At 34.5% G+C, this 23,554-nt stretch overlaps 1 protein-coding gene across 9 annotated transcripts in view; it reads right to left on the bottom strand.

The window, feature by feature from the left end:
- Positions 1-23,554, bottom strand: part of GALNT13 (polypeptide N-acetylgalactosaminyltransferase 13) — a 604,605-nt gene that overhangs the window by 17,181 nt on the left and 563,870 nt on the right. For all 9 annotated transcript variants that reach the window (XM_021076293.1, XM_021076287.1, XM_021076289.1 and 6 more), the window contains one exon: positions 17,597-17,695. In XM_021076293.1, the coding sequence (XP_020931952.1) occupies positions 17,597-17,695 (99 nt within the window). The remainder of the gene's footprint in view (positions 1-17,596; positions 17,696-23,554) is intronic.

The raw sequence follows: 23,554 nt of genomic DNA, 5'->3' as shown, positions 1-23,554 counted from the left end.
TCTAAAAAAATATTGAGCTGTTTGAGCTGTTTATATATTTTATTTTTTATTTTTGCAAGCTTTTTATTTTGCTGTTATAGTTGATTTACAATGTTCTGTCAACTTCTACTGTGCAGCAAAGTGACCCGGATATGTGTGTGTGTGTGTGTATATACACACACACACACATATACACATACACATATGTATATTTATATACTTTTTCTCACATTATCCTCCATCATGTTCCATCACAAGTGACTAGATATAGTTAGTTTCCCATGCTATACCGCAAGATCTCATTCCTAATCCACTGAAAATGCAAAGATTTTCTCCCATTCTGTAGGTTGTCTTTTTGTTTTGTTTATTGTTTTCTTTGCTGTGCAAAAGCTTTTGAGTTTAATTAGGTCCTATTTGTTCATTTTTGTTTTTATTTCTAGTACTGTGGGAGACTGATTCAAAAAGATATTGCTGAGATTTATGTGTTCTGCTTATGTTTTCCTCTAGGAGTGTTACAATATATAGTTTTACATGTAGGTCTTTAATCTATCTTGAGTTTATTTTTTGGGTATGGTGTTAGATAATGTTGACTTGGTTATTAAATGCTTATTATTTGGTAGCATTGTATTTCTTGCATTATGTTTGCCTTATGAAGTTCACATAATAATTTCAATAAAATAAAGTTTATGAACTTAATGGAGCTCTCTGTAAAGGGCAGCCCTTGTTCCCACAATCATATGACCAGTTTTCCAAGTCTAGAGACAATGTTTTTCATCAGTTTCCTTTCCATTACATAAATTTTATCAAATATTATCAGTGGGTTTCTGATGGTTGTAGACTTATCTTTAAAGAACTCATAAAGGCAGGCTCTCTGTTTATCTTTCTCATGTGGTTTTCATTGGGTTTGACTATAATTCTCAAAATGTCCAAGAAATGTCAGGCTAGATAGTAGTCTCATGGTTAGCTAATTCAAACTTATTTTGTAATCTCTATTATTTTGTTCCTAGTGTGAATAATTTATTTATAACATTGATTATTAAAGTTTCATGAGGGTTATTAAGTACATAATCATAAAATGGTGTTTTCTTCTGTTAGTCTTGATAAGCATGCTTCAGTATTCTATGAGTATTTTATTTTTTCTTTTTCGTATCAAGATGGAGTATGATGAGGAAGATCATCTCAAGGTCTTTTTGTTTCCTAAAGCAACCTGATGAAATCTTAAAGCAGCTCTATGAATTACTTAAAACTCTGAGTCCTAATCTGTAAACTGAATAAGCCTTGAAACTGTTGTCTCTACAGCACTGCTACTCAGGGCTTCTATGAGACTCACAAGTAGCGGTAAGAGTAAGATGCAAAGTCAGTAATGGAACCCAAGTACTCTCTTAAGCCAGCATCTTAAAAGGAAATTTTTCACAAAGGTTACATATTCTACTTAAAAATATAAAAACTTGGGAAGGGTATAAAGTTCATTTACTAGAACAATATAAAATATACACTTTATATATTCAAAAAATTCTAGCTTTGAAGCATTATATATGTGTGTGTGTATACTTGTTATCCTTTTTTTTTTTTTTTTTTTTTTTGGCCTTGGCATGCAGCAGCTTGATGGGGGATCTCAGTTCCTAGACTATAGACCAAGGATTGAACCCAGGCCACAGTGGTGACAGTGCCAAGTCCTAACCACTAGAGCACCAGGAAATTCCCAACTCTTTATACTTTCTATTGTATGTACTTTTCATAGAAAAATGAATAACCAAAGAAGATTAAAGGAAGCACCCATCAAAGAAGTATTTGCATCCTTCCCAAACAGGGTTAGTATTTTTTAATACAATTACAAATATATTTAATTAAATAAATGAATCTGGTAGCAAACCTTAATGTGATAAAGGGTAATTTCTAGAGAAATTTCTTTTGCCCATTATTTCAATATGAAAGATTTTTTCCACTTTTATTCATTTTTAATAATTTTTATTTTTCCATTATAGCTGGTTTATAGCGTTCTGTCAGTTTTCTACTGTACAGCAAGGTGACCCAGTTACACATACATGTATACAGTCTTTTTTCTCATGCTCCATTATAAATGACTAGATAATAGTTCCCAGTGCTATACAGCAGGATCTCATCGCTTATCCAATTTTCCACTTTTAAATTGCTTTATTTTAGTTACAGTGTACAGCGTACAGATGATAATGTACTTGGAGACACCAAAGCATCCACTTACACCATTAATTTTGTATAATGAGTATAATCATGGCCTGAACAACATTTCTCCTCAGATCTTTCATCATAGTTTGGAAACTTTATTAGAAGTTCCAGAGAGCAGTCCATGAAGCATCCTTTTTCCTCAATTTCTAATTTTGGTTCATTTTGGGGTCAACTGGTAGACATCTTAATGTAATTTACACCACATTTAAGAAAGATATTTGTTAGAGTTCCCTCTGTGGCGCAATGGGATTGGTGGCATCTCTGCATTGCTGGGATTCAGGTTCCATTCCCGGCCTGGCACAATGGGTTAAGGATCCAGCATCAACACAGCAGCAGTGTAAGTCACAACTGTGACTCGGATCTGATCCCTGGACTGGAACTCCACATGCCATGGGGTGGCCAAAAAATTTTTTAAAAAGATAATTATCAAATGGTTTCTGAGTCTATATACAAATGTATGAAATGTATCTTTGTACTTTGCAGTTGAAAAAAAATTATTTGATGCATGCGGGGATTGTTGGCAAACACTGGAAGTTAGAAGAAGCAAGGAATGATTTTCCCCTACAGGTTTCAGAAAGAATATACCCCTCCTGACACCCTGATTTCAGACTTCCAGACTCAAGAATTCTGAGACAATAAATTTCCCCTTCCTTCCTTCCTTTTTTTTAGGGGGGCCACACTTGTAACATATGGAAGTTCCCAGGCTAGGGTTTGAATCAGAGCTGCAGCTGCTAGGCTATGCCACAGCAGCACTGGATCCTGAGCCATGTCCTCAACCTACACCACAGCTCAGGGCAATGCTGGATCCTTAACCCACTAGCGGGGCCAGGGATCAAACCTGCGTTTTCATGGATCCTAATCTGGTTTGTTTCCACGGAGCCACAATGGGAACTCCAGAGAAAATAAATTTCTGTAGTTTTACCTCATCAAGTTTGTGATGGTTTGTTCCAGCTCTTTGAGGAAACTAATAATTTTTTCTTTTATTCCTAAGGCTGGTTGGACCCTTTCTAAGTAATGGGATTAGTTTTCCAAATTATCCTTGCAAATTTGGGATAGGAAAGTTGGATTTTTGGATTTCAAATCTATTGTATTTTGATGTCTGGGTTTAAAATTGTAACATCCAGTTAACACTTTCCAGAAACATGAGAGCAATCATTTTCATAATCATTTTTCCATTTAAATATATCTTTGTAAAGTGGCTCTTTACTGTGACTGGATGATTTACTTGCTTTCATGTATATTTTATTGAGGTCAGATTGATGTCTGTCTCTGAACTGATGCACTGAAGCGAATTTAGGAATAACTCAACATATAAAGATGATAGCCGAGTCCAATCTCAGTTCCTTTCAATCTTAATTGTTTTTTTCCCAGAGAAGGTAAACTTTTTCATTAAATTACACATGCATACAGTTTGTTCTGGATATTTCTTTTCGGCAAATATGGAAGTTCCCAGGCCAGGAGTTGAATCTGAGCTGTGGGTATGACCTATGCCACAGCTGCAGCAACACAAGATCCTTAACCACAACAGAAACTTCCATCTTTTCACTTTGTTCATGTAGCATTTTGTAACTACTCTTACTCCAATAGCTTATATGCACTGTATTGCAGGTATGATAAACATCTGTGTATATCTTTGGAGCAGGATAGCACTAATACAAAGGGATTTGGAAAAAGACCTGGGTTTGAGAATTTACTCCATTCAGCCGAACTCTAAACATCATACTTAACCTAAGTAACATCTCAGCATTTGTTATCTGTGCAAAATCCAGGAGTATAATCTACATGTGGTTACAATGTGTCTCATCTTTTTGTTTTATTTTTTAAACCTCCCTTCCCCAATAATAATGCTCTAGAGATATGTTTTGAATACCGATGGAAATAATTCTAGGAGAAGGGTATGTGTCTAGTAATTACTTGCTGAATTTAAATGAAAGCAATTTGTTCTTGGAATTCTCTAACCTATTTGGTGGAAAACAGTAAGAGATAAGGTAATGTAATAAGCAGGATGCGCTGATACAATAACAAAAATGTGACTGACGTTTCTATTTTCTTTATAGTTCATTGTTAAATCCTCCCATTTTAAGCACTGCTGGTGTTAAAGTTTATATATATTTAATACTTTGCCTTGAAAGGCTTTAAAGGAAGTCTACAATTCAGCAATCTATACTCAAATACTTCCCAAATATTTACTCATATTCTATATGGTAATATCAAAGAGTATCAATTGTAAATTTAAGCCCAGTAGGAATTCCTTCCAAAAGATACCTCAATAATACTTGAATATGCAAATGTTGTTTTTTATGTGACTGTTGTAGAATTTTCAGTCAGATAGCCCCGAGATTCTTGTCCCTTGGTGTACATGTCCTGTATAGCACCCTGCCCTTGAATGTCAGTGAGACTGTGAGTATGACAGGAAAGTCACTTCATGCTTACATTATATTATATTAGACTTTGCCTTTTCAGACTGAAAAAGATGGGACCTCAGTTCTCCTCTGCAAGGAACTGAAATCTGCCAGTAACTGGGAATTTTGGAAAAGAACCTGGAGCCTCCAGTAAGATCATAGTTCTGGCCAGCATCTTGATTTCAGTCCTGTAAAACCCTGAGCAGAGAACTCAGCCATGTTGCACCTGAATTTCTGACCTACAGAACCATGAGATAATAATTTTGTGTTATTTTAAGTCACTTAATTGGTAGTAATTTGTTACACAACAATAGAAAACTAATACAGTGACCATCAAGGTGAAGAAGATAATATGCAAAACCTAAATTATTTTCACCACGTGGAACACATTCTCCATGCTATGTCTTTATCATGTATTAATTCAGTGATTAATCCATCTATTTATTCAATTGATACTTTGAGAAAATGTTTCACACTTTATCCAAACTACATAGGCCCTTCACAAAACTTTGAATTTGATATGTAAACATAACCTGAGTACCAACTTTCTATGAGTTTCCTCCACTCTTCCGACCTGCTCGAACTCTATTCTTTGTGTTATTGTGTTGATTTATGTAACAGATTAGCTTTCTCTTAATTTTATTCTTTCCTGTGTTTTCCTCCATTGAATTACTCCTTAAATATTTTTTTTTTCTCTGAAGAACTGGGCTTCACAAATAGAAATTACAAGTGAAGTAAAGTGAATTCTTGTATGGAGTATTCTCCTTTAGTCATGGGCAATATAATAATAATACTTCACCTTTATGACTATGTCATTAGTTGGAACCATGCATAGCAAGATATCTTGTCTTTGAGGTTCTTACTCATTTATGAAATACACATGACAGCAATAATATATATCATGACCTATATATAAGAACTATTCATTTTAATGTTTGTTTTATTAGCCACAAATTAATGATAAAAGACTTTGTGATATCATTTCTGAATGTGTTTTTACTGGTACTTTATATTATTGCAAATGTTATTTTACATACATTGTGTTATTAGACACTTCCTAAAACTTTGGTACATGGCATATAAGTAGATAAAAATTATTAAATTTATTAAAAAGTCTCAAAGGCAAATTAAAATATCCTTAAGATAGCACAAAGATAATCCTATTGTGTATGTTATAACTGCATCTTATCTCTAAAGGTAAACTACTCTTTAGTTTAAATTAAATTTAAAAATTCACCTCTCTATTACTACCACAACATTTGCAGTGATGCAAATAATACTGAATTTTTTCAGGTGATTTCAAGCTTTAAAAAATCTTACTTATGTCATTTGTCATTGCTGCAAACTGAGATCAATTTAGTTTGGCTTCCTCCTGAAGCGGACATTGATCAAAGATGCAAGTATAAGCAGTTTATTACATAGGTAATCCCAAGAAAGACCAGCAGGAATGCAGGGAGGCAAAGCAGCCAATAAAGGGTACATTACAAATTAGTTACACTATAGGTAATTGGAGCATAAACCTGTTGGGAACCTGGAAACCAGATACAGTAAGCCTCAGATTCAGTTCCCAGGAAGAGTGAAGAATCTTGGATAATTATATCACCTGCCCTCAGCTTTTGCTTGAGGTGTGCTTCCAGAGAGTAGAGGTGATTAATTCCCTAGGTGTGATGAGATGGACAAAGCAGCTTCTGCCAGAGAAAACCATCAGGCAGAGGGACAGGATCTGACCTTTAGATGTTGGGCTGGAAGCAAGTGAACGAGAGAAAGCAAACATTTTGACATAATCTCCCATGTTTTTGGTAAGATAGAAGTCATTTTAAATAGTATATTAAATAAGAGATAGCACATATGATAGATTGCACATTTCTTCTTTAACTTTTCAGGGTTAGCGTTATAATTTCTCTTTTTCAAATAAGGAATAATGAGGCTTGAAAAGTTTAGATAAATTCCAAGTCACTTAATTGCAAGTGGGAGTACCTGTCTTTGAACTATTGCCTATCTGGCTCCATGTTCTTTTTACCATTTAACATTTCACTTCTGGGATATTTTAAAAATTAAACTCCAAACTTTATTCAGATTTCATAAGTTTTTTCTTTACAGTTCTCATATGACCCATGTTCAATTTTTCAGGATCCCATCTAGGATGCTGTGTTACATGTGGTTGTTACATGTCCTCAGCCAACTCTGGCAAATGCTCATGCTTTTCTCTTTTTGATGACAGTTTTGAGGAGTACTATTTAGGTATTTTGTGGAATGTACCTCACTTTGGGTTTGTCTAATGTTCATCTCATGGTTAGATTGGGGATATAGGTTTTTGGGAGGAAGATCACAAAGGTGAAGTGTCTTATCAAAGGTGCATGGTACTGCCATGACTCACAGCATGGAACCTTGATCATTTACCCAAGACAGCATTTGCTATGTGTCTCCACTAGGAAGTTAGCACTACCCCCTCCCCTGTTCCATTCTTTGAAAGCATGTCAATAAGTGCAGCCCTCATACATGAGGGGAGGAGGGTTAAATTCTACCTTCTGGAGTAAAGATTGTCTATATAAACATTTGTAATTTTCCTATATAGGAGATCTCAGGATTAGATCTCAATAACATGTCTCTAAAAACTTCACTCTAAAACTGAGGGTCAGGTCTTTATATTAGATTTATGTATAACATATTAAGATACTCATGGCAAAAAGATAAATCTAGCTCATGGAACACTTGCTTCACTCACTGAATGAAGAAGAGGTCTCTTGAGTGGGCAAAGGGACCATTTCCATCCCCTAGAAATGGCACTTAGTCTCATCAGTGTGTATGATACGGATTGAACACTGGCCATTGTGACCTATAGGAGACCACTTTGGTCATTCTTTGGTGTTATAATGACCATACAGTGCGTCTCTGAATTTGTTAGCTGTTGCTTTCTTGGGGAAAAAATAGTGCCTCTTAAAGTAAACAATTACTGTATATCTCAGTCAGATATGCACATTTTATTCTTAAAAGAACACTAGCAAAATCTATTTAGAAAGCTAGCAGCTCGAGAGAGGAAGTAGAAATATATCTATTTGGTAGGTTTTCATTAAAAGACTAAGATTCTTTATTGGAAATTGGAATAGATGCTAGGATGTTTCCATGGTAACCTACTGAAGTCTTTTTTACTTTAATGGAAAGGTATCATTTCTGTGTATACCGCACGTAGCTTCTTGCTCAGTACTGGATGAAGTCCTTTGATAACAAAATAAAAGAAATGAACTGACAGAATTTCTATAGTCTGTCCCAACTTGTGGTGGAATTATACTTGGGTACTAAATAACAGGAATAAAAAGCCCTTTTCATTTTGGCCACATTCACCATGCCATTTTTAATAACAAAAGTGCATAGGCAAGTATTTTCATGAGGTTGTATTAGAAATAGGTTACAAGCTATCCTTTAACAACCTTTGTATTCTGAAAACACATTGCTCCTTTTGTGCCCTCAAGTCAGAATTTCTGTGCTTGACATTTACATTCTATTAAAATCTTAGCTCTACTCCTTATAAAAATTTTCCACTCTCCCTAGTCCAGGCCTTCCACTTCACATGGGCTAGTATCCTCACTGTTCTTGCTTACACTCCATTCTCTGTGCTTCCTGACAGCTTTGTGAAGCCTTTTAGATCCACTCCTATCCTTATCAGACCTTTTTCTGAATGCCTCTTATATAACAGTACAAATATTCTTTGTTTCAAGAATCATTATTTTGTATTTCCATTAATATTGAGGGTAGAGATTGTGTGTCAGTTATTTATATTTAATCTAATTAAAAAGTGGAAGTGGGCTTAAACAGAATTTTACATATACATCATATATACCAAATACAATAGAGAGAAGGGAGAGACAAAAATCCATCTACATATTGGTCTAGGGAAAAGAATCTGAAAGAGAATGGATGTGTGACTAAGTCACTTTGTTGTACAGCAGAAATTATCACAACTTTGTAAATCAACTATACTTCCATAACAGGTTAGAAAATGCAAAAAAAAACAAAAAACCCATCTATATAATAAATAACCATAATAGAATAAAAATAATCCAAGTATGAGGCTTATATAAAACCATGTCCATAGAATATTATTCATTCATTTCTCTGGGTGAACCATGCATATGAAGTAAAAAACAAAAGACTTGTTTCTCAGGAGACAACTCTTCCTAATACTCAGTAAAACATGACATTTTCATAGCGGTACTCATAGGAAGGACTCTGTGTCATGTGTTTTTTGTTTGTTTTTCCAATTGGGAATGATATTTTGAAAGTGGTTCTCACTTCACTATTGAATAAGGGTGGAGTGAAGATGTGAACAGGTTGGAGCTTTGTGGGAAAGTTATATTGAAACTATTGTAGTACCTCAGCTATAAGGCAATCAAGGCCCATATTTAGAAGAGTAGAATTATTAATGAAAAAAAAAAAGAAATAGGTAAAAGGGGCAAGTAGAAAAAATCCACAAGACTTAGTGCCTAGTTTGAGAAGGGCAGGGAATGAGAAGAGGAAGATAAAAGAGGAAATTGTAAAAGATGAATATAAATATTGAAGGAAAAGGGCTTTGGATGAGAGGTGAGTTAATTACTTGCACATGGAATTAGAGGCTCCATTTGGTCATTCAAGTAAAAATGTGCATAAGTCAGTTTGAAACAATGGGTTTAAGCCCAGGAATTGGTATGATTTTGGAGCTCTCATAGAGATAAGTTTAAGGGGATTGATTTCCTAGGTAAGTAGAATGAAAAGAATCAAGAATAAACAAAGTAGCATGGAAATAATGGACTGACTTGTACATGTATCCCAAAGGTATACAAGAAATGATTGTCGTCTTTGCATATTTTCTCCTGCTAACATCATATACTAATCTCATCTAGAGTATCTATTATAGTCCAGGATAACCAGGTTTTGTTGGATGAATGACTGAGCCCATTTTACCATTCCATCCTCAGTGTGTTTTAGTCTTTTGATAGGAGCATAAGCCAACCAAAGACCAGAGAAGTTCTTCCAGCCAAGCATTAACTAGACTGAAAGGCTTTTGGAATAATTCCTATTTCTGTAGAAGTTATAATAACTCTGCTGTCTTCCAGCTCACATGCCTGCAGCTCATTTAAACATTTAATGAATAGTACATGTTCTTTTTTTCCTCACAGGCCATTGTAGAATTTTACTGTGTGAAATCCCCAGTGAGCTTTAATTTCATTGTTCAGGTTACCAACAGGGGACCAAATTAGTGTAAAAATGACTTATAAGTAATTATGAGATGTAAATTTTACTTATAAAAATGTAAACTTTAAATGAATACATAACCTGTTGAATGACTATATCCATTATAATCTATAAGTACACTAGAATGCATTACTAAAATAATTAAGCTTTCTCTAGGGCAGGGTCTATAATGAGGAGAAAAAGTTTTTACTCTCAAAATTTGTAATGCACTTGTCATAAGATTAGATTGTTCTTAAGTATAAATAATCGCATTTTAGAGGAAGAGGAGACATTTGTATGAAAGTATAAAAAAGACCTAATAATCTCTTCTTTATCTTGGCAGACACCAGGGTTTTAACAAACGGTTAGCATAGGCTTCTGTAAAGGCTTGCTACCTTGAAAAATGTCTCTGAATCATTTATTGCAATAAATTACATAGAATGTTTCCATGTTCTTTATTGCTGTCTCCAAATGTGTGGCTCCAGGGAGAAGGAGAAACATTATAAATGCATTTGCTAAAATGCGAATGGGTTTTTCCATCACTTTATATTTTTTGTCTTTAGAAGGAATAAGTATGGTATGTATGAAGGCTGCTTTTCTCCCTATTTTTCATTAAAGTTATAGGTGTTTCAATAGGAAACACCATTGAGTTTTTAAAAATTTTATATTGATATCAAAGTAAAATGTTACTTCATAAATATTAACCTAATTTGTACTCAATGTATACATTTATATAAATTTTAAATAAAATTATGTAAATTTCATATAAAAATTAGTGTCAGTATTTGAGTAGATCTAGTATATGTCCAATGAGGCTAAGACCTATTTACCAATTTTGATACTGGCTTCTTTAAGATGATGTAAATGTCATATAAAAGCACCTTATTAGAAGAGAATGATATTTTGATATCAAAGAGAAAACATGAAGGCAGACATTGTTTGGGATAAATAAACTGTTTAAAAGTTCATATATGAAAACACAATGGGAAAAACTGCAAGTCAGAAAAATATCTTCAATGTGTATGACAGAAAATAATCAAGTGTTTTTAATAAGAGAACAAGAGAATAAAGAACCACCTCTATCTCTAGTGAAAACATTAATGAACAAACATGACTGGGAAATTTATTTTTTTTATTAAATTTTTTTTTGTCTTTTATCTTTTTAGGGCCACACCCACTGTATACGGAGGTTTCCAGGCTAGGGGTCAAATCGGAGCTACAGCTGCCGGCCTACACCACAGCCACAGCAATGCCAGATCTGGGCTGCATCTGTGATCTGCATCACAGCTCATGGCAACACTGGATCCTTAACCTACTGAGTGAGGCCAGGGATCAAACCTGCAACCTCATGGTTCCTATTCAGATTTGTTTTTGCTGTGCCACGACAGGAACTCTTGACTGGGAAATTTATAAAGTAGTGATGCCAATTTTAAAAATACTTAAATGAATCTGTAATGTTAGGAATATGATTTAAAGTGAGATAAAATGTTTCTTCCATACTAAATTGGAAAAGATGAAAAATCAGAAAAATATGATACCCAGTTAGGGTTGACCACTGTGATCACAGTCATTGGAAATCAGTATAGATGGAGGTAATAAAAAACTGGTGTGGAGTCAGCCACATTTAGGTTCAAACTGGCTCTACAACCTCAACCACATTATTAACCTCAGTGTTTCCATTAAACTCATGAATAAAGTCAGGATAATAACACTGTATGCTTCGTAGATTGTTGTAAAAATCAAAGGGTTAATATGTGTTAAATGTGTATCATTGTGCCTTTTCCTACTTGAGCTATTTGTCCTATTGATGAAATGTTAGAAGACAGTTTGTCACTGTATACTAAAAGCCTTATAAAATTGCATAACCTTTGATCTACCAAATTTACTTCTAGGCATTATTTCTAAAGAAGTAAAATGTGTGGAAGCTCACCGGATTTTAGCTACATGGGTATTGATGAACCTGAGCTATAACAATGGAAATTCGTAAGTAACACTGTGTGCTAAACAATAAGGGATTGATTAAATAAATTAATGTTTATTTAAGAAGTTGTTAATGAATATGTAGCGGAAAAGAAGATAAATTATTTGAATTTTAAACAGTGAGCATATGTTAAGTTTGTGAGTGGAACAGTATTTGGCCAACAGTGCAGTTAAAACAGTACTAAGGAACTGTAGGACATGAACATGCACAGAGCGTGCAGGGTATGGAGAGTTTATCAGATAGGTCTAGGGCACAAGGAACTGTTAGAACATCACGGGAGATGAAGCTGGAAAGCCAGATGGGGTTGAAATTATGAGGGGCTTTCAATATCATAACTAGGGAATTTGTACTTTGTTTTTGAGCAGTGAAGAATTGCTGGAGATTTTAATCTGATTTTAATTCTAATGTAGCAAGTATGGAATGTACTTATAGAATTACACATAATATGTGGGAATAATGAGGTTTTCTGACCACACAGGTGAAAGAAGATGTAGGCTGGGACAAAGAGAGAGCCTCTGGTTTTCAAAAGACTTAGCAGTAGGTGTCAAGGGACATTATTTTCATAAAAATTAGGGAGTTTGGGGATGAGTGAAATTTCAGAAGTGAAGTGTCTATCAGATTTTAAGTTTGAATAATTTTGTGAAAGAAAATGTGTATAATTTGGAAAGCTTTAATTTTGAGATGCCTGTAAAGAGTCCCAGTTACTAATTAGCAATAGATTTCAGAGCTAAGGACAGAAGTTGGGGATGAAGATAGAAATCTGAGTCATTAGCACTGTAGGTGACATGGAACTGCTTCCAGGAATCCATGTCATCTTTTTAGAAGTATAAAGAAGACAATCCCATAACTTCTAGTAACACACTTTCTACCAATATATTGTAACATTTTTTCTCTTGTAAAAAATTTATGTTCGTTTTAATTAAATTTTTCTTTATTTTCATTATATTGTGTTTAATGATCATCATGATATCTCCAAAATTAAAAAATCCCAAACTACCAAAATTACTCTTCAAGTAGAAATGGTTAAAAGTACAATTGTCTAGAAATATAAAATGCCTCTTTTTAGAAACAAAACTGAGTGGGAATGCTAAAAAAATAAAAAGCATTAACATTTGTTATGACTTTTGTGTAAAAGCAGGAGAAAGAAATTTGAATATTTTTATGGGTTGAGGCTACTTTTAAAAATTCAAAACTAAATAACCATAAAAAGAGATGCTGTTTCCATGGTAATATAAAAGAATAGCAATAAAAAACAGGGAAGGTAGCTTTGAAGATAAAATCCTAAGATCTGTCTTTTTTAAAATGTCAAAATTTTAACCAAATTCCTAGCATTAATTATCCTAGAAATATTGAATTTCATCAAAAAATAAATTATAACGGGTTTATTTGATGGTTTAGTTTTTTCATGATAGGTATTTGTAAGAATAACAGTAGAGGCAGTTCATTTTATTGATCTTAACAGTACCATAGTGTGGCTTGTGCTTTTATCTTGCCTCTGGCAATAGCCACTGAATAAACATTTTATTTTTATAAGTAAAAACAGAGATAATTAAGAACACAAATGGAAATAATAAAGAGAACAATTAATAGCAGTAGACCAAAATATACTGGGTATCTAGTATAGGCCATGCTAGTATTAGTTGTTTTATAAATTTTACTAATCTTTGGAGGCAAAAATTGATGAAAATTTTTTATGCATTTTATAGATAAAATACTGAAGCTCAAAAATGTTGTCATGGGAGTTCCCACTGTGGTGCAGCGGAAACGAATTCAACTAGTATTCATGAGGATGTGGGTGTGATCCCTGGCCTCTCTCAGTGGGTCGGGTTCCAGCATTGCCTTGAACTATAGCGTAGGTCACAGATGTGGCTTGGATCCTGTGTTGATGTGGCTATGGTATAGGCCAGCAGCTCTAGCTCCAATTTGACCCCTAGCCTAGAAACTTTCATATGCCACGAGTACAGCCCTAAAAAAGCAAAAAAAAAAAAAAAAAAAAAGGAAACAAAACAAAACAAAGTCCCTTATCATAGGTTATCCAGTTAATTAGGTCAGAATAGTGTTATGATATTCTTCTTTCATCAGTAGTTCAATTTCTCCATTTTTATTTGTTCAGTAAAGTAATACATACAGAAAATGTGGGATTAAAAGGTAAAATTTCTCATTCCAGTTCAATCTTCTCTGCAGAGGTAATTTATATTCCAAATAGATTTCTATACATTTCTAATAAATTGTATAGCATTTATATAAATTTAGATATTGTAGATACTAACAAAAATGTTCATATATTTTTCACAAATAAGATCATTCAACATAAGTTGAACTCTGTTATTTTTCCCTCTTTTCAATTTTTTATAACAATACATATAGACCTCAGTCATTTTGGTGGCTATGTAGTAATCTACACTGTTGATCCACCATGATTTATTTAAACATTCTCCTCTTGATAAATATTTGTTTCCATTATTCCTGTTACAACCAAATGGGCTATATTAAGCATTCTCATATTTGTAGCATGAATAAATATTCATATAGATGAAAAATATTGGTTTTAAATTTTATCTTATTAAGTTGATAATGTAGAGACATTAGAATATTTGTAGATATGGCTTATTTACTTATTGTTTGTTTGTCCCCTTTATTTGGGAATTCCCGAGATTAGTGTCTTTCTATACTTTTGATTACTATTACAATAACAGGATTCTTTGGCAATGTCTGCATATTACCAAGGTATAAGTCCATTATTCTGACCATGAATTCTTTCGTCTGTTTATTTGACTAGTATTTATTAGGTACCTACTATATCTCAAGTGCCAGGTGCTGGGGATGAAGACAGGAGTAAGCTATAGCCCCTGCCAACAGGAAGTTTATAGTAGAGTAGCTTATTTCTGGGTATTTTAAAACTTGTAAATGGATAATATAATTTTTAACATTTATTATCCAGCTATTTCATTTACTTAGACAAATTTAAGTGTCTGGCTGGTTATCTTTTTCTTAACACTAACCTTGGCACCTTAATGAATCCATGATGGTAATTTACCTAGGGGATCTTCCCCTCATTTTCATCTGTATTAGAATCAGAATGATTTCATAAATAATGCTTCCCTTTTTGAATTCTTCAGGTTATCATGGTACAGGTGATGAGATGATTTTTTAATATAAACTGTTGAAACACATGGGAAGCACTTCTGTGTTTTTAATTAAAAATTATTTTATATTGGAGTATGGTTGCTTTATAATGATGTGTTACTTCCACGTGTAGAGAGAAGTGAATCAGTAATACATATACATAAATATCTACTCTTTTTTGAAAAAGTTTTTTTAGAAAGATGGAAGGCAGTGTTTTTTAAATTTTTAAAAATTTTTTTTGACTTTTTTTTTAGGGCCACACTCACAGCATATGGAGGTCCCAGGCTAGGGGTCCAATTGGAGATGCAGCTGCTGCCCTACATGACAGCCACAGAAATGCCAGATTAGAGCTGCGTCTGTGACCTATACCACAGGTCACAGCAATGTTGGATCCTTAATCCACTGAGCGAGGCCAGGGATCAAACCTGCGTCCTCATGGAAACTAGTCAGATTCATTTACGCTGAGCCATGATGGGAACTCCTCTTTTTCAAATTCTTTTCCCATTTAGCTTATTATAGAATATTGAGTCAATTCCCATTGCTGTACAGTAGGTCCTTACTCGTTATCTATTTTATATATAGTAGTATGTATATTTTAATCCCAAATGTCCACCCAATACCCATGGTAAATAAACTGTGAGGAGCAGCTATGTGTGTGAGGTGAAGTATTTAGTGTTTTTGTGCCATGAGATGTCCAACTAATACATTTCTGGCCAAATAGGCACACGTGGAGGTATGTTGAGCCTCTAAGAAGGCATCTGCTTTTCCTAATAATTGGACAGACATAGCTGTTGCAAATCTCTTCCATACCCACTTCTTCCTTCCTCGAATGTGGACATGAAGTCTAGAGTTTCAGCAGCCCTCCTGTGACCAACTGATGATAAAAATTAACGTTAAAGATTCAAGAATGAAAAGATAGAAGGCTTCTGGCTTTTTGGTGTAATCACTGAGGATCTACAAAAATTATCAACAATTGACTACTTTCAGATTTGTTATTATGTGAAAAAATTAAAATCCTAGGTATTTAGTCCTCTGATGTTTAAGCTTTTGCTATTTGTGGTTGAACTCATTTAGACTCCACTGGGTTTTGGTAGTAGAAGCATCTTATATTCATTGTGAGTTTCAAAATCTCACTTTCAATTTCATTACTTGTGATTGGTCCACTCATATTTTCTATTCCTTGTTCAGTCTTGAAAGATTGTATCTTTCTAAGAAGTCAGTACAATAAGCTAGACCATTTTTGAATGCTCTGTTGTTGTACGGCCTATGTTGTTTCCATCATCTTCTTTCATAAAGTTATTTTCCCATGCTGTAATTTTAGAAAGTTTGATTCAAATATTTTCTTTCTTAAATTCCAACTGTGTAGCACTAATTGGATTAGGATTTTAATAAGTTGTTTTTATTTTTTTATTTGGTTTTAGGGAGAGACAATTTTAATGTTCTTCATTGAATTACACAAGTCTGATCTGAAGCATGGTGTCAAAACTTAGAGTCATTTCCTTCTGTGTGTGTTTTTTTTTTTTTCCTGTATAGACTCTTCATACATTACAAATATAACCATCATGTTGTGCTGAGCAGAATAATTTTTGCTTCCTTAGCTCACCTTAAAGAATTAGATAAAGAACGCACTGGAGTGCTTCTCCTTGACCCTTTCAGACAACCGGCCTACAGAGGAGCAGCTGTCTCTAACTTTGCTTTGTTATATGTTCTCATGAGTTCCAAACTCTGCCTTTCAAAGTAGCCATGGCAGCAGGATTTATAGTCAAGAGCCTCCACATGGCCCCTTGTAGTGCCACTTTCCGGTACTTACAGAGAGCATAAGAATCCTTCTTATAGTCTGATAAACTTTCTGATGATTAATTGGATGGTCACACAAAAAAAGGTGCACTAAACTTTTAGCTAAGTATAAATCTTGTTTAAATACTACATTTTTGGGAGTTCCTGCCTTGCCTCAGTGGTTAGTGACTCCGACTAGGAACCATGAGGTTGCAGGTTCGATCCCTGGCCTTACTTAGTGGGTTCAGGATCTGATGTTGCCATGAGCTGTTGTGTAGGTTGCAGATGCGGCTCGGATCCCGTGTTGTTGTGGTTCTGGCATAGGCCGGCAGCTATGGCTCTGATTTGACCCCTAGCCTGGGAACCTTCATATGCCACGGGTGCGGCCCAAGAAATGGCAAAAAAAAATAACAAAACCCAAAATAAATAAATAAATACTACGTTTTTACCTGATCCAAAGGGCATCTTCAGGTAACCAAAGCAAAGATGTTACTATGCACTTAAAATATATTAAACCACCAAAACTCATAGAAAACATGATATACATACACATTTGCAAAATAAATTTATAATAATCACCATTGCGAAAATGCATGGTTGCTGACCGATTATTTTATGTGATTCAGTTAACAACAGGGTAATAGGTAGTCTTTATTTTCACATGGTAACCTGAGATGTGTCTAAAATATCTGGCTTTCCTTACTCACTACTGGCTCATTGATGTTGCCCTTTTTATTAAATTCTGTGGTGCTTTTTTATACTTTGAATAATAAAATAGGCAAATTAATTCTTGATTAGAATGCACATTAATTCACTTAACTAAGACATATTGTTATTGGCAGTGAGCCAAGGTCTACCTGAATAGTTTTCACAATATTTCCCCCCAAAATATGAAACTGATAAAAAAGGGAGAGTTTACCTGATTTCCTCCCATACCATGACAGTTGAATATACCCACTTTTTCATTTTCCTTGCGGCCCATGTTGTCTAAACATTGATTAGTTTCAACATTTCTTATCTAAAGGAAACACACAAAAATGTAAGAAAATCTGATATTTTCAAATTGCATATTGATAACACACATTTGTAAGGGAATCTCTCTAAGGAGAACACATTGCTTTAAGTATTTATTTTTCTATGTCCATTCTGAGGTCTTTGTAAGTTTCTAAACTCCCATTCAAGTTAACTTGAATAGCATTGATGTCATTAGCATCCAGTCAAGAGGCATTCCTTATTTATAGCATATAATCAGAGAAGAAGAAAACATCTACATATTAAAAACTAGGAATTCTTCCCCAAACCCTCTTAAAACTTCCAAATTCCACTCAAATAACCAGAGTGTTTTTGTGAAGTTCTATAGTGCCATATGCAAATGAATAGAAACAAAATGGCTAAATATTCAAATTTATGTTTTTTATTGTTACTTCATTACTAGGTGCTCCATTATGTATATTAATAAATGTTCATTACACTGTACATTTATTACACTGTTTCTTTAACAGAAGTATACTTATGCTTCTTTTTTCATTTCCAATGCCAGACTTTGTGGGGAGTAGTTGTCTGTGAGAAAAACTATTACAAGGTTAAGTGGTGATTTCACATGAAAAACTCTTCAAAAGCAAGATTAAGTTGCCAATGGGAAACATAAGATTTATAGTTTACACTCAAACACTGCATTAGTCCCATAATTAACATAATATTAATGCATATTTGTGCCAAGTGTAATTACAAAAGCCATTTATTGAGTTTAAAGATGTCAGAATTACTAAATCAAGCACAAGTGAATGAGAAAAAGAAGAAAAACCTAATAGAATAGTTTAGACTTTTTTCCTTAGTCTCAACTCTATGTAATTTTTTTTTTTTTTTTTTTTTTTGTCTTTTTGCCATTTCTTGGGCCGCTCCTGCGGCATATGGAGGTTCCTAGGCTAGGGGCCTAATCGGAGCTGTAGTCACCCGCCTTACGCCCCAAGCCACAGCAACGTGAGATCCGAGCAGAGTTTGTAACCTACACCACAGCTCATGGCAACGCCGGATCTTTAACCCACTGAGCAAGGCCAGGGATCGAACCCACAACCTCATGGTTCCTAGTTGGATTCGTTAACCACTGAGCCACAACAGGAACCCCTGTAATATGTTTTATACATGTCCACTCTGCTCCCAAAAGTTTTTACTACTGACTCTTATTCAGACATGCTGTTCACTCACACATTTCTTGGATATATATGTATTTAGTTATCTATGCATTAGGTGCATGTTTCTCCCTATTGGCAAATAAGTATGATTAAAAACTTCTATAGAGGCTGGATTAGGTTGATACAATTCCCTTTTTTTTTTTTTTTTGTCTTTTTTGCTATTTCTTGGGCCACTCCCACGGCATACGGAGGTTCCCAGGCTAGGAATCAAATCGGAGCTGTAGCCTCCAGCCTACGCCAGAGCCACAGCAATGCAGAATCCGAGCCGCGTCTGCAACCTACACCATAGCTCAGGCAACGCTGGATCGTCAACCCACTGAGCAAGGGCAGGGACCGAACCTGCAACCTCATGGTTCCTAGTCAGATTCGTTAATCACTGCGCCACGACGGGAACTCCAAATTCACTTTTTCATATGGTGGAGAACCCCTGGTCACATAATTGTCCTAGAATTGAGGAAAGTGGTATGATTTGCATGAAGGTCCCAATCAGCATTTGAGAATAATAAGAATTGGAATTCACACTTGGTAAGAAGTTGGGCTGAGCTGATCAATGCAGTCAGGCCCTGTTCCAATAGGTTGAGATTCAGAGCAGGATTATAGACCGTTTCATCAAGAAATCTGACCACCAACCCATAGAAAGGACAGACTACACTGTGAATATTAGAGGGAAAGGATACAAGCTTCAAGAAGCAAAATCATATTTGAGTTCCATGCTGGTGGGTTTATGGCTGAAACTTACTCTCCATCTGATTAAGGTGAATTCAGGCACTGGCGTAGACCTAGCCTATAGGCTAAGGCTAAAGATTTTTTGGGATCTGTGGCAGGACTGGACTAAGGGAGGTGATAATTGATGATGTAGTAAACTGGTTTGCCTATGTTTCATTTAGTCTGACCAATATATAACATATAAGTTGTATTATTTTAAAATCCCTTAATCAGACTTTTTAACTTTTCATAAATGGCATACTTCTTGAGAAACAATAAAATTATTATTATTTATTATCCTAAAAAGTAGTGTGATACTATAATAGAGGAATAAATATCTCACAAAATAACTGACTTTTAAATGTAAACAATGCAGTCTAAAGATGGCACGATATTTGAATAGATGCCAATTAATAATTACAAGGGCTACACGTTGAGTCATTTGTAAGGTTTTTCCTTCTTTGCTGGGCAACAGGAGATTTACCGTCACAGTCAGCACATATTCTGACAGTAGCACTTTAAAGGGACATAGGGTAAATTCATGTTATCCTCCTCTTTGACAAATTAAGCACAGAATTTAAGAATTCTTAAAAAATGCTTTGTCCCCAATAACAACCTATTACTGACCTATTTTCTATAACAGATAGACATAAGTTTTCTGGCCTGTAATATTTCTTAAGGAATCATTCATTCATTCAGCAAGCATTACTGAGTGCAGGTATATTTCATCCTAAGCCTTATTCGAAGTGCTGAATGTACAGAAATGAATAAACATACCTCCTTCCATCTTGAAGCTTACACTGTAGAAGGAGGGGTGCAATAAACAAATACATTTGTAATATGTCAGCAAGTCCTATGAAGAAATTCAAAGAACAGGTAGTGTAGAGAAAGTGATAGGTGTACCATTGTAAATGGGGGGCCAGGAAAGTTCACTCTGAGAAAATGATACTTGGAAAGACACCTTAATAAGGGAGAGTGCAGCCATATTTCCATCCATTGAAGAACATTCCAGAAATGAGAAACAGCAAATGGATGCTCCCTGTAGCTGAGAAAACTGCATAAAAAGTGAGACTAGCAATATGGCCAGGGCGCGGTGAGGTCTGCAGGAATTAATAATGTAAGGAATACATTTTTGAGCGTAAGGGTGACATCATAATAATTTATTCCAGCTGCTGTATGTAAAACAGAGAAGGAAAGAGTGAAAACAAGAGAAACAAATAAGACTATTGAGTCATGTCAGCAAGACATGCTGGTCGCTTGGAATAATAGGATAACATTTGAGGTGGCAAGGTCAAATTTAGGTTGTTTTTATGGTAGAACCAGTAGGACTTGCAACTAAATTGGAAATGAGCTAGAAGAGAAAAAAAAAAAAAGATGTCAAGAATTATTCCAAGGTTTTGGCCTGAGAAAATGGATAAATGATGTTTCCATTTATTGGGAACAGTATTCTAAGTTCTTACATGTTGATAACTATATCCGTGGTCTTTATACTTGAAAATCTGTTTGGTGGATATGAAATTCTTGGCTCTAATATATTTCCTTGAGTATCTTTAAACTGTTATACTATTCACTTTCAGCATAAATAGTTGCTTTTGAAAAGTCTGATGATAACTGGTTTTCTTTCCCTTATTCTTAATAAATGTGTATTTGCTTGAATGCCAAACTAAGTCCAATAGATTTATCACAATATATCTTACTGTTCATTTTTTATCACTCTTCCAGGTGTTGTGGTGTTCTGCTTCAATGCATAGTTCCAATTTTATTTTCAATGAATAAATATTGAATAATATTGAATTATATATAATTCAATAAACATTGAATTATAGTTATTAATGTTCATTTTGTTTCATTGCTTTGATTTTCCTCATTAGGAAATTCTATTATTTTGGATCTTCTTGCTTGTCTTCTACATATGCCATTTCTATTCAATGGTTTTTGTCTTTCATTTCTTTTTTATTTTGAAAAATTTACTCCTTTTCCCCCTCTAAAACTCTTGTGGCATTCTCTCCTGGGATTATTGACATATATTCTTTAAGAGTAATCCTTCATTTCTGAAATGATTCTTTTCTGCATTTCAAGCCCTCATTTCAAATTTTTTTTCTAAATCTGATCTGTGTTGTTCTTTGTTTTATCATTACAAACTTGCTCTTAGCTTGTTTTGAAATATTAGGTTACAAGTTTCCTCTGTCTTATGAGCATAAAGTTTTAGTGTGCTTTCATTTTTTGTAGATATCATTTTATTCTTTATTATCTATATTCTTATGGTATTCATCCTTATCTATTATTATTATTTTCCTTTTCTTTCTTTCTTTTTTTTTTTTTTTGACATGAAACCAATTCTCTTGATCTTTTATAATGGAGGATTTGATCAGGAGATAGTTCCTTCCTTCCTTCCTTCCCTGAGTTCCTTCCTTCCTTCCTTCCCTGAGGAAGGTATATTGTATCTTGTTATTGAATGTTGACGTTACAATTACTTTTCCTTTTGAGGTAACTTCTTTTTCAGTGGTGACATTACAATTACTTTTCCTTTTTGAAGTAACTTCTTTTCTGCCCAATAGACTCACACGGAGAGCTTTTAGAATATACTTCTGCTTTGCTTTACTCTCATAAATTCTGATTCAAATGGTATGGAATTGGACTAGAATACACTTTAAAGCTCCCAGATAATTCAGATGTATAATCAGGACTGAAAGTCCCTGTATCAGGAGAACAAATGGAGTAGTTGCTATCTGGAAGCCTGCTTATTTTGTGAATCATTTTGAAAACTCTGTTTGCTGGTGGAAAGTTAAGAAAGTCTCTGTAGCAAAGCTGATTTCTCCACTACCCTGTGGGGATATTTAAGGATAAATGTTTCCAGCCATCCCTGACAGGAAATGTTTATGCAAGAGACCATTTCTAACCACAAGTCTAGATCTCATCCTGTACTTTTGTGACGATTTGAAAAAAAAAAAATGCATTGTTTTTTGAGATCTCCTAGTCTCTGTTCACTTTTCCGATTTTTATTGGGACTTTTCATTTCCTTTGTCACTGTTGTCCCTATCTCCCTAATTTACTCCTAATTTACTCCTTGAAGTTTCTCCTGATAAAAAGCTTCAGATATTGTTTCAAGAATTCACAAGCTGCAGAGTGTTCAGATCCTTAGACATTGAGAGATGAGTCTTAACTGACTTTCAAATTGGATTGTATGAAAACACCTCTCCCAGTTTCAGCTACTATTATTAAACTGACCTGAAATAATTTCTCATGAATATCACCTGGCAATTAAGGTGTTATGCTGGTCTCATTTCCAGCAGATACTCATTGCTTCCCTTTGTTTTCTCTTACAAAGATTGTAGCATCATAGGTCATGAATTTGACAGTTCATGTTTGGGTACTGGCGAGAATACCTTGTCGTCTAATTATATGTGTAACATTGTCCATCGGTTTTTGGTTTTCCTGGATGCTCTGCTTTATTGGGGGAATTCAAAGAGATTCAAACTATATCACTGCATGCCACTATTTTTTCAAGATTTCAGAAAAGACTCATTTTGGGGACTGCATGAAAAGGAGACTGTTCTGTTTTTGACATGTTCTAACTTTTCTACAAAGTGGTTTGGCAGTTTCCAGGCATGTAATATTACGTGTCCCCTAGGATGTACAGGTGCTAAGAGGATGTAATATAGGAACTCAGATCAAATCTGGTGAGGCTGCTGGAATGGGTTCTAGGAGACTAGAAATGGAGTCAGTGGTTTAGGAAAGTGGTCAGAATGAGACACAGAAGACAATCACCATCATGATAGTAAAAATTATCTATGATTGTATCTGCCATGAACTATTCCAAACACTTATGTATAGTAGCTAATTTAAAACCAACCTATTACCCCCATTTTACACATGAAAACATTAAGATACAAAGAGGTTAAGTAGTTTTCCCAAAATGGGTAATTGAAAGTTATTATAATGAGTTTGGGAATTGCCTAACCCTAAGATCCAAATAGTCA

Source organism: Sus scrofa, chromosome 15, assembly GCF_000003025.6.
Source record: "Sus scrofa isolate TJ Tabasco breed Duroc chromosome 15, Sscrofa11.1, whole genome shotgun sequence".
Classification (NCBI taxonomy): domain Eukaryota; kingdom Metazoa; phylum Chordata; class Mammalia; order Artiodactyla; family Suidae; genus Sus; species Sus scrofa.
The sequence above is the reverse complement of the archived record's forward strand: the minus strand, read 5'-3'. Positions and strand labels throughout refer to the sequence as shown.